General features: G+C 37.7%; 1 protein-coding gene across 13 annotated transcripts in view; it reads left to right on the top strand.

Moving 5' to 3' along the window:
- PTPRK (protein tyrosine phosphatase receptor type K) overlaps positions 1-12,780 on the top strand; it is a 250,435-nt gene that overhangs the window by 202,004 nt on the left and 35,651 nt on the right. For all 13 annotated transcript variants that reach the window (XM_053460702.1, XM_053460704.1, XM_053460707.1 and 10 more), the window contains exon 14: positions 6,982-7,120. In XM_053460702.1, coding sequence (XP_053316677.1) covers positions 6,982-7,120 — 139 coding nt within the window. The remainder of the gene's footprint in view (positions 1-6,981; positions 7,121-12,780) is intronic.

Raw genomic sequence — 12,780 nt, 5'->3', positions numbered from 1 at the left:
AGCACTCTGCTCCGAACCGTTCGAACCTTTAGAAGAGGTCTCTCAAGTTTTTATCTCTTATTTGCCTAAGGTCATCTCTGAATTTAATGTCAATCAACCGTTGATTTTACCCTCCTTCTTCCCGTCACCTGCTACTCCGGAAGAAACGCTCTGGTACACTCTAGACGTCCGCAGAGCTCTACGGATTTATATAGATCGCTCTACTCCTTTCCGCTCTACGGATCAATTATTTGTCAATTATTTTGGTAGATTTACAGGCCAGGCGGCCTCCAAGCACACGATATCCCGATGGCTTTCCGACACTATTCGCTTAACCTACACTCTCAGCGGTCAGGTTCTTCCATCTCACATTACTGCTCACTCCACCAGAGCTATGGCTACGTCCTGGGCTGAAAGGTCTTCTGCATCCCCGGAAGAAATATGCAAGGCAGCCACTTGGTCTTCCTTCCACACGTTTGTCAAGCATTACCGGCTAGACATCTTCTCCTCCTCTGATGCTGATTTCGGGCATAAGGTGCTCCAGGCGGTTACCTCGTGACTATATTCCCCACCCAGAGGGGGCATCTTGCTATATCCCCGTGGTACTGACACTATATGATAGGAAAAAGAGTAATTTTACTTACCGTAAATTTTTTTCCTTAGTATAGTGTCAGTACATATTTCCCTCCATGTACGTTTTGTATTAAAATTATTTGTTGCAATCTATCTTGTGTTCTTGGTATTTACTGGAGGTATTGGGTCTGCTGGGGCTCTTATAGGGGGAGTAGGAGGGGTTAGGAGGTGATCTTAACCTCTTCGTTTCTAGGTCCTTGTCCCTAGGAAGAGCGACACCCCGTGGTACTGACACTATACTAAGGAAAAAAGAATTTACGGTAAGTAAAATTACTCTTTTTTCATTCATTGTAACATTTTTATTTGAGCATTTTCTTTCTCAATGAATAGTGTGTATCTTCCAATTTGAGACTGAACAAATGTGTTCCTAGTCATGGTTTCCTGATCTATTAATTTCTGCTCACCATGTTGCAACTTGGTTGCCAAGTCTTGCAGCACAGATGGACACAGCTAATTTTGTAGGATGTAGTCGGTGCTTGGAGCATTGCCGACAAGTGAGATCCTGCTACATCAATCCTGGGACGTACATAGCATGTGCCATCGCTGAGTACCAAAGGCTAGAAGATGGCATTTGTAGTGCCCAAAAGAAGCAGACCCACTGCTAGGGGAGCGTGTGTCACATGCTGACTAATTCATTTAGGTCAAAATAAACAGTGCTGTAACAGCCAGATTCAAGTAACATAAGCTCCATAATCACAGTCTTTCCTTAGTGACGATACTGCTTTTGTTTTCAGAAGACCACCGTTTTATACTAAGGAACATCCATAGTTAGCAACACCAAATGAATAAAAAATCAAATACATGTATTCTGCACCCAATTTTTTCTTTGTGGGCATTTATTAAACTCAGATTTTGTAGTACAGCTTAGTGTTTTAACTTACCAACTTCACTAAATCCTAACAGGAGGACTTACAGTATTATGTTTTGAAGGGGATTGCACAAAAGTATGTTGTCTGAAAAGAGCAACGTTGTCCCTTTATATCGCTAGCAAGGCCAAATTTGTTTTTCTACTTAAGTGAATTCATTTAAAAATAATAATAAAAAAAACCCACCCCAAAATAATTGCCCTTACTTACAAGACATGACCCCAGAACCTGCTCAACTTTACTTTTTCATGTAATACATTGACCTCTCTCCTCCTATCACAACAATTCAGTGTTTAAATCCTCGGTGCTCTTAATTCCATCCGTATGTCACTCCTAAATCCCATGAAATCTGTAAAAATGAGAATCAAGAAGATAGTTTGTGAGCTCAGGACAATGAGCACATTTCTGAGCCGTTTTAGCAGATAAAGATTTGTCAGTTGGATCCCTAATACTGCTAAACCCTCAGCATAACAAAACACTGCTTTCTGCAATTCATCCTATTATGGGCTGGCATCATAAATCTTTTTTTTTTTTTTTTTTTTTTTTTTTTTTGAAGGAAAAAGAAAGCCCTACTTTTAAATGAAAAGCGTATCGGCAGCATCTGTGTCGCTGCCCCAAGCACGCTCCTTATGTGCAGCAATCAGCTGAGCTTTTCTTAGATTTCTGCTCTAGGCCACAGGCAATTGGAATCACTTGCAGATATGTTGGAGAGCCATGCAATTCTCCTTCCACAAAGATTATCCACTCTCTTTCCTTGGAATGATTATTTTGCAAAATTGGTCCATTGGAGTAACACTTCAAAGTAATTAATTTGCTGACTTGAGACTCCCTTTTAATGACCGCATTCTGTTATGTATGTTACTCTTTACCATGCTTGAAGCATTGGGTTTAATGCAACATGGTTTACAGAAAATGAGAAATTGCATTTCCAACAGTACAGTGTTTGAATTTCGACACATACGTTTGAGATGCAGAGCCTGTATTCTGTCATTCTGTAAACTTGTTATGAGTTCTCTTTCCCCTATCATCAGTTAACATTGAACTGTTAATAACACATGTAGTTCATTGTTTGCATGAGAGCCTCTTAACCTTATTGCACTTTTCATACACCATAAAAATAAATGGGCTATAAAGCCTGCTGTAACAGTGTGTAATGTCATGGGCTACTGGTGGTGAGCTCTGTTGTTGTTAGAGGGGGGAAAGTGCCCTTGCTGAACGCCGTGATCGCTTTGATCTCCTGTAACAGTGATCGCTTGTGTTATCACCACTCTTCGCAGCCGACTTTAGTGTACAATATACCCCACAAGGTGTTTAAATATTTAACTGTTGTACTGTAACATGCTATATTTTCCATGCCAATGTCCCAGTTTAGGTCATTATGACCCTGTTTACCTGAATCATTATATGTACTTCCCATCAGCATGTAAAATGTGGAATGGTTGAATTTTGCTTTTAAGGCACATATTATGACAGTGCTATACATAGATATTGATCAATAGGGTCTTGAAGAGCCATTATACTTGTCTGAAGAAGGGACTACTTTACAAATACATCTCTAAACATGTTTTGTTATACTTTGCAATCAATTCAAGCTGCTACATTTGATGTGTCCAGTGACTGTAATCCAGCCTGGAATGTGTGACCCTTAAGTCTCTTGATGGGTCTTAAGGGCTAGACTTTGATGTATGATAAAGATAAGTGCAAACTGGATATAGAAAAAAAGAAAGGATAGTCTATGGAATGTTACATGTGGACCTTATTTTAGCTCCTCGGCTTGTGGTGCTTGTTCTCCTGGAGGTATCGCTAGATAGGAATCTGGAGGATACCCAGTCCTCCAGCGCAATAGTAAGCTACATTATTTCTATATCCCGTTGGGTCATAATGGGTTCATCTCTAATTTCTGGGCTGCTGTTCTGGCTTTAGGACTCAGCTGGGTATATATTACATGTATTGTCCAACTCAGTGGTGTGCGATACTGTTTCTAGTTGGGATATTTGTTCCACTTATGCGAACAATAACAGATAGTACAAACAAAGTATAGGCGTTAGAAACCTGAACAAGAATAGATGAGAGGGCAGAAATGTATTGCCTGACAGCCATTTTCTGTGTTTTATACACCAGCGATATGGCCCACACCTTACTATTCAGGCTAATTCCATTGCATTTGTCTTGTTCCACCTTTTCCCCCTTACGGCTTCTCTTGATAGACTCCCTGTTTATTCCGTGTATAGGGAACAGAGAATGCTGTGACACTCCACTCAACATAACATACAGTATTGTATACAGTATCAGCAAATATCCAGACACCCTTTTGTCACACGGCTAGTTTATGCTGAATAATAAATACAGATTTGCTATAGCATGAAGTGTAATTGGTGATTACCCACTTAATTTTCATGTTCTGATCGTTACAGGCACCAGATGTGCTGCTTAGGAGGAAAAATAACATTATGAAAAGTTAATTGTTTTTTTTAATGAGGATTGTCATGTTTTTGTCAAAATGTCTTCCTGGCTAACAGTTTTTTTTTTCTTGTTCTGAAATCCTACATTGGTGTTTCTTACTTTTCTAGCACTAGAAGTTTAACATTTTACTTTTAAATTCTGAACTTGCTGTAGTTTATCAAAATGAATCGGGGCACACGCACCACAATTAAGAATAATTAATTTAAAATATTAATCTTTTTAGCAAACCCTTTTCACCATTATTACCACTTAAAAAAAAAACAAACAAGCAGCATGAAGTAGTCTGGTAAGGTAAGTAAAAGATCATGAGATTGGGCTAGCCACTGTTTCACTAAAAGGTATAGAACATGAGTAGAGAGGATGGAGAATTTTCAGGGAATACACAGTCAAATGTTTTTCCCTTGCTTAAACATTGAACATACTAACCCCAAGCCCAGGGATGCAGCACTTTACCCACATACTCAGATTTCCAGTTAAATTGTCTTTCTAATCCAAGGCTGGATAGGGCATGAGCTTGCACAAGAAGGTGGGCTTCATCGTCATGTGCCTCAAGGGCAATGTACAGTGTTGGCCTCTACATTCTACACAAATCTGGCCAATTCTGAATACATATTCTAGAGATCAAACAGAAAGTTCTCTTTCAAGTTTGAATTGTGCTCTTCTGTGTGCATACTATGAAATTACCTCCTTAGATCTCCAGGTTTTAATATGCAAAATAAGAAATCTTTAAATTTTAACTTGATTCTGGCAGGCCAAAAAAAGCCTAGTACCCCTTGTGTTTAATTTATTTTTTAAAATTTTCACTGTGGTTTCAGGTGCCCGTTGGTATAGCAACAAGAATCATATTTTTGCGAGCTTTTCCTAAAGTTTATTTCACCAGGCCTGCCTCATGCCAGAAGTTAACAAGTAGCTACGTCTTTGGAAAGGTTTTACAGCTGGCTGCTAGGAGCATCATCTGTCAAACAGATGGGCTAGCAGATAAACTATTCACATTAAAATATGTGTCTAACGTAATTTTAAAGGGTTTCCTGGGTCAGTAATCCAAACACAATGCATTTTTACACAGACTTCTACCAACTGTCAGTGAATTCAGTCTTAACACACAGAACAAATGTTGCTGCTGCCTCCTTTTTTTTATTTTTTTATTTGTTTTACTCTTGGAATGTGTTCTAAAGATTTGACAAGACGTCCAGCCCATTATTGAGAATATTCTGGAGCATAGCGGCAAAAAAAAAATTTACTCATGTGTCCAAGCTAGAAAGCTGAAGGTCTGACTTGCTAAGCCTGTAGCAGGTTGGCGTGAGCTTTTTATATTAAAACAGCAGTGGTGATAGATTCTTGGCTCTCCAAAGCCGAGTCTGTTTTGTATAATTCCCTATGCTTGGTTCTGAATCAGTGCCCCGGCATAATGCATTATTGTCATAGATACAGCGTGTGTGTATACTGGACATTAAGGACAATTACATTTGGCTGAATCCTTGCCAACTGGTGTAATCATTTGCGTCCAATTTATTTTATTTGCATTTAAGTCACAATATTGCATTAAAATACAATGGGAAAAAATGATGCTGCATGGAGGTTTAAATGAAATAGAACTTTGGTCGATTAACAGGTACGCTCTAATACAAGAACCAGATTTTGAGTTTTGAAGCCTGTAGTTGAGTATCTTTTTAGGGAATGCACGGCTTATTTGTGCACTTGCCCAAAGACGATCACTTCGTAAAGCAATGTTCTTTTGTGGGGAATCGCTGCATGATTAATCCAAGATGATACTAAGTTTCTTGATCAAGAGGAATGTTCATGTGCTCTGTTTATGGAAGGAAGATTTCTGAGCATGTTAATGTCCATTTATAGTCTATGCACACATTTTCACAGTTGGTGCCTATATAAATAGAGCCTGGAGTCCAAATATTTCCTCAAACAGCCGTTTCGTATAGATAGCAAGAATATAAATATTGTTCGTAGCAAAGTAACTACAGTTTGCAAATTACATTTGGCAAGCAACTGTGTGAGAACAGCGCATGTCTCATATATGGTTTGGTAATTTGATTAAAAGTACCAAGTAAAAACCAAGATAAGGGAAGGTCAATATTGAGCCGAATCATCTTCCCTTCCCCCATGCTGAAATTTTGCTTTAATAAATATGTATACTATATATATTATTGGCTTATAATTTTAGGAAAAGTGAATTAGTTGATCATGGTTATTGTTTTTTATTCCTCTTGATTACCTCTCCTGGATACATTTGCTCTTAATAGATTCTGTGTTCTGTGCAGTAACCCCATATATATGGTATTATCACTTGCCGCTAGCCTTTAAGGTAGCCGATTTTCTTTCATTATTTAACAGTTTTAGCACCTTAGCATGAAGCTTCCACTCTAACCTGTTAAGATTGAAATAGTTTAAATACCAGTCAAAAATGTTTTATTTTTTTCCCTCCTTTTTGTTCTATACCTTAATACCATATATACTTTCAATAAAAATCATATTTGGGGGGGAAGGTTCTGATTATAAGGCAGGGTAAGTGGGATAAGAGATCACCTCTAATTTGACCATAACCACTTGGTGGTGCGTTTTAAGGCTAGAATGCAGACTGTGTTGAACCACTCAGCTAGTGTAGTTTTAGTGAGAAAATTAGTCGGGCTAGTTACTAGGGTAACCTGTCCCTGATCATTTGGCAGTAGAGTTACATAAGTAATCAACAAGCTAACTCAAACATCAATTTATTTACAAAAAATCAATTCACTGATGAGCTTAACATTATGGGTATCTTGTCAAATTTGATAAATGTGAGGAAGTAGTGAACTGTCCATTTTCAGTTAGCTTATTTGAACTCAGCAGAAAGGTTTGTGAATAGCCTCCTGAAGTTCCCACACTTGATTCCAATATATAGATCCATAATGTGGATTCATGAAAAAGATTTTGAAAAACAGGTTCTGTCAAACTGGAGTATGTCTTCTAATGTTCATTGTCAAATGTTCTTGTTTAATTGTAACTTATTTGGCTTGACTGTCACAAATGACACATATTTTTCTCTTAGCTGCAGCCACAGAAGAACCTGAGGTGATTCCTGACCCAGCAAAGCAGACAGATCGGGTGGTGAAAATTGCTGGCATTAGTGCTGGGATACTGGTATTCATTCTGCTTCTACTTGTTGCTGTATTAATAGTCAAAAAAAGGTAAGCTCCATAAGAATGTTGTCAGTATTTTGTATTCTTTTATAGAAAAATAATCATGGTGGTAGAAAGATTGTCTCAAATGGTTTTATGGCTATGTCAAATTTATAGCCCTCATACTATTGATTCCAATTAAAACATTTGGCGTTTATGTGGTGGGCTTAAAGCTTGTTGCTGTACTACCTGAGGCTCTTGATGAGATATATATATATATATATTATATATATATATCTACTTCCTATGCCCATGATGACTAACATTGTCCTATGCACATTTGGGTAATTTATGGGCAGAGGTATACCTGTATCCCTTTCTAGAGTTTATGATGCTGCTTGTGAAGCCCTGCTAAGAAAGCTTCTACACTTCCCAAACCCCTCTGAAAGGTAGTGAAATTAGTCTGTACATCAAAGCAGTATCACCCTTTGAAGGTGTTATCCTTGTGACATAAAATGTAACTATATGATTTATTCACTACTGAGAGCTGAATTGATATGAACAGCTCAACTTAAGTATGTAGTTTGGAGGCCCAGGAGCATTTCTCATATGAGAGGGGCTGTTATACTGTGTAGTTAAATAACTACGCAGCACTAAAAAGACTCTTCTCACCGACAAAACCCCAATGCATGGTTAAATCAGTGAGATCCTTCTACTTGTAGTTTGGTGACGAAATCTCATGTTTCATTTTAACTGCAGTCCAATAAACTGATTAAACTAAGTAAGTCAGAGCTTATTGCTCCACCTTTACAACTATGCATCTGAGCTTCTGTTTATACAAAACCCACAGTTACTTTTTATTACTTTACTTTTCTTTACATGGGACATTATATGTCCTGGTTGCGGCTCCTTAGAATGTGTTTCTTTCAGAGCTACACCAGCAATGGGCACCCTGCTAGAGTATCTGACAACAGACAACTCTTATCTTAATGTTAAGTTTTGTTCCTCTGCAAGGCTGTTGTTCAGAACATAAGCCAACCTATTTTTCAAATAGGTCACTTTTAATAAAAGAGTGTTTGAGTTGTTTTTTCCACTCTGTTTAAAAGATTGAATATTTAATATACTTAAATTCAAAATTTTGATTAAATGTATGCCTACGTTTACTTTAAAGAGCAAATGAATAGCAGGTAGTTTTATGTGCATGTGTTAACTTCTTCCCTTTGAGGAATCTTTCAGTAAGAACAGCTTCTTGGCTAATTAACATGTATGTATAAGATGAGAGTTTGCATTTGAAATAACCTTCTATTTTTCAGAGAGGTTCCTTTTAGATGTTGTGTATTTTATATCCCAGCAGTCAACATTTTTATTTTCTTTCTTCCTTTGGCTGTACCGCATGTACTTTGCCCCATGATTATACTCTGCCTGGTCCTTCCCCCTCACTTATCCACATTTCCGGAACTCTAATGAAGTTTTTGCTGTGTTAATATTTACATCTTTTTTCCACAGCCTTACTAGTGGGAGAATATATATATATATAAATTAAACAGTACCACCTAGTGGTGAAGTTAAACCAATAGTAGTAATGTATGGACTGTGTTAACTTTTTGGGCTAAATGCCACATGTTGAGTATACTGAAGTGAACCGATAAGGCCGTGGTGTCTCTTTGCTTATATTAATAAATACTATTTTATCATTAATCTTATGCACAGAAAATTTGCAATACAGAACTTTAGCAACACTGGACAAGTTCTCGCACTATACCTGCTGTGGGCAACAGTTTTTGCCATCCCCCCATGTCAGCAATAAGCTCCTGTCATGGTGTGTATGACTGCTGAGGCTTGACAAAATGGGAGCTTGTGTGTCTGGTTATTGTGGGACTCCCATGATGCCAAGACCTGATGTCTAAAATATTCATATGTCTGTACACATGACGTACAATAAACCTAATACTCCAAAGTTGGATGGCTCACATTATTAGAGCTTTAGTCTGCAGCAGCTACAGTGCCAATGGTTGCCTGTCCCAAGTGAGTTACTACAGAACTGTTCCTTGTAGGGGTAGCAATGCAATTGTGGATGTATGTTACAGTGTTATGTTTTTATTATTGGATTAATTATTGCATTTTTTACAATTACCCCCTGGAGATATATTACATGGAGAAGAAACTTCTGCATTAGAGGCATTAGGTATGCTCCCAGTGTTGTGTGCAAGCAAACCACCCATGTGCTTTTATATATTTTTTTGATTTGTTTTAAATAGTGCTTTTTTTGTTCTCTGCAATTGTGGTTGATCAGTAACCCATGTGCTTTGTAAAGACACTTTTTTTGAGAAACTGGTTTTAAAGAAGTGATATGCAGACCATCAAAAAGCATTCTGACCAAATGCTTTCTCATTTTGTTTTCTCATTCAATGCTACAATATTAGGCTAGAAATTAAATGTCATTTGAAGGTCAGTTGCAGCTTACAATGGCATCCGGGCAGACCTAAAGTGGCTGACATGATTTCCATGTGTGTTTAGACCCAAAACACACATGTCCATTTCCCATCACTGAATAGAAATTAATAAATATGCATATTTACATGTGTATTTATTCTCATGTTTCATTTTGACACATATCATCACATCTATCCATGTTTGGCCAACATGTATTATGCACTTTATTTTAGTCGCATGTTCTGCACAGGTGTGTATGTAAAGTAACTTATTTTAATACGATTCAAGTGGGTTACAATAACCCCTCTCCATTTGCTCTTCTAAAATAAACTTTTAGGCATTCCTTAATGATTGAAGAGGAGCAGTATTTAATGTAATGGTTGGAATGGCAATTTGACACAAGCAAATGGTGTCTTGGAGACTCTTCAAGTTTTGCTTGACTTTGTCATCAGTATTTACTCGTTATCTTGTAAGGATGGATGGTATATTTGGGTGGTTTTGCTAAAAAAAAGTTGGAATTGTATAATGGTTTGATTTTAAAAGGTGTATATGTATATGTATATGTGTGTGTATATATATATATATATATATATATATATATATATATATATATATATATATATATATGACCAGCAAGTCTGTTACTTATATGCATAATAAGGAAGACTTCTTGTCTTGTACACCTAAATAAATAGGTTTTTATAATGCCTCTTTATATTAAAAGTCCAATTAGCTGTCTTACTCCAGGGTTGTATAACTACCAGTATCCATCTTATCGCATTGATTAAGTTCTAGAACAGAACACAGATGTTTAGTGAAGTTTTGGTCTCCAAATATTTTTCTGTTCCCTTTTCCCCCTCGCATCCTTCCAAATGATGATGTGAAGTGGTAGTTATGTTGCCAGCTCCCCCGTGTTCAGGCTATCAGCTGCCCTTTGCACACATAGCATTGATAATAGTGCTATTAAATGCATTACTTACTCAAAAACCTGCCAAGGCTCACACCATGAGGTATTGCTCCAGCATTTTTGGACGTTCAGACCTGACTATTAATAAGAGGACAAAAACAGCGTTACAGACATCAGTGTCAGTGCTCCCGCTTCCCATCATTACACCTGAATTTTTCTTTTCCACACATAAAATGCAGGCCACGTAGGCATAGCTTAGGAGGATAAAAAGGTTTTGTCTGTGCTCTTTTGGCTTGGCCCTTTTCTCTGCAGATTTTTGTTTTTTCATCTGTTTTGCCTCTTTTGACTTTCCAGTACTTGCGTAAAACAATCTAACTTTTTGTTCTTTGAAAGACACGAGTTAAGACACAGGTTGAAACTATTGCTTCACATTATGCATCACTATATATCTACTTCATCACTAGGCGATCAAACTGTTTCTTACTCTGGGGGAACAGCACAATCATTTAATTAATAAATATATATAATTAAAGATACAGTAAACTAGCAAGGGATTTGAATATGTGAAACTGACCCATGAGGTGGACTTTTGAGGAGACATAAGGTTTCTGTTTTGTTTTTTTCTTTATACATTAGTCATTATGGCAAAGTTGGGTCACTATGGTAACATTGGTTTGCCCAGCTCTGTCGGGGCGGCAGACATCAGTATGCCATGGCTAGGAGTTTTAGCAATATTGTTTGAAGCTGGGGTGAGTACAATGGATTATTTAAGGGGTGGTTTAGAGTAGCTTCACTCAAGAGTAGTTGCATCAACCAATCCCCTTGAGCAATTATACAGGAAGGGCCCTGTGAATGCCTTTTCCCTGCTCCCAGATGATTATTGGTTGTTTGATCTGTTCTACTATTGGTTATATTGTTCTCTTGACCCTTTACCCTAATTGGTCACTTTATTTCTCTCCCTGTTTACTGGATTGTTTGTTTGGAACCCTTATTTGAAAACTGATCAAGACATTGTTCTAGACTGTATATAAACCACATTTTGGTCAATAAAGGATCTATCTGGGTGTAATCCCCTTAGCTAAATCTCGGCTACCTTTCACTGGGTGATTTCGGGTGCTCCAGAGAAAGAGGAGAACTTACACTCCAGCCAGCTCTGAAGAGGGATAGCGCCAAAGCGGTTCAGGAACCGACAACCCTGAAAGGTTCTGGTAACACTTTGTACCGTCACAGGCCCCTGTTCTAGATTTTCTGCCTTTTTAGCAAGCTTTTCCCACTTTTCTGCTTGGTAGCGTTTGTATAGCCACGGTTGGAGCTGACTGGAGGTAAGTATATCACCTGCAAGGAGACGTGTTTAACCGAACGCATCTTAGGCACAGAAAATAGCTGGAGGACTGGCAAATGTGCAAGAGGGGATTCTGTAGAAGAGGGGCATCACACTGCTCAGCTATCATATACATTAAACTGGTCTTTTAGCTTCTCCCCATTACAGTCGGAAAATTCAGTTTTTACCCATTTACCAGAGAACGGGCATATGCCACATTAACGTATACAATGAGGTCCAGAGCATGTGTATAAAATGAAAATGTGAAGCGCTACCTTTTGTTTTATTGAAGCCATACACTGTAAACACTTTTGTCTAGACTTGTATTTTCCTTTGCATGTACTTAATTCATAACACAGATCTGATCAAGGGCCAGTATTGATGATAATCCCCCAAAATCCTTGTTACCAGTGATACCATTACGCAGTACCAATTTCACAAATGTCTAGTAAATAAATGAATAGTACCTTACACATTTTATATTTATATGCTGCTGTTAATAATATTTTCAGGGCGTTGTATTGCATGCCGAAACCCTGCAGTCAGTTGAATGCCAATATTTGTTAAAAGGGATACTGTGTACTTGTACAATTCAATACAATTTCTCTTGTTTCTTTAATTGTTATTGAAGTTTTTCCCAGTATGATTCATTTTACTTCCATTTGTACTTCTTCAATATATTGAATTGCTTGCTATAAATGCATAACTTTTCCAATTGGAAAAACTTAAACTTACAAAAAGAGAGGGAAGAGCTTGAGAACAAGTGGCTATTCGGTTCACGCTAGGGTGTTCCTCATATACCAAGAACCGTGTTAACCGTGCGTTTAACAGTTATTCTATATGTTTTAAAAACTGATCAAAGTTATAGTAGCACTTTTAGAAGCTATACGTGACACAGGATTTACCCAAAATTATGGGTGTGTGTTAGACTTTCGCTGCCAGAGGGTTAGGTAAATCATTCATTAGCCCCGTACCTACCTCATTCAACTTGTGACAGATGGCTTACTGTACTTTAAGAAGAAAAACGATGCGTGATGACTGGGTAGTACTCTTGTAATTTAGAAACTG

The sequence above is a fragment of the Spea bombifrons genome, chromosome 3, assembly GCF_027358695.1.
Source record: "Spea bombifrons isolate aSpeBom1 chromosome 3, aSpeBom1.2.pri, whole genome shotgun sequence".
In the NCBI taxonomy this organism is placed as follows: domain Eukaryota; kingdom Metazoa; phylum Chordata; class Amphibia; order Anura; family Pelobatidae; genus Spea; species Spea bombifrons.
The sequence above is the reverse complement of the archived record's forward strand: the minus strand, read 5'-3'. Positions and strand labels throughout refer to the sequence as shown.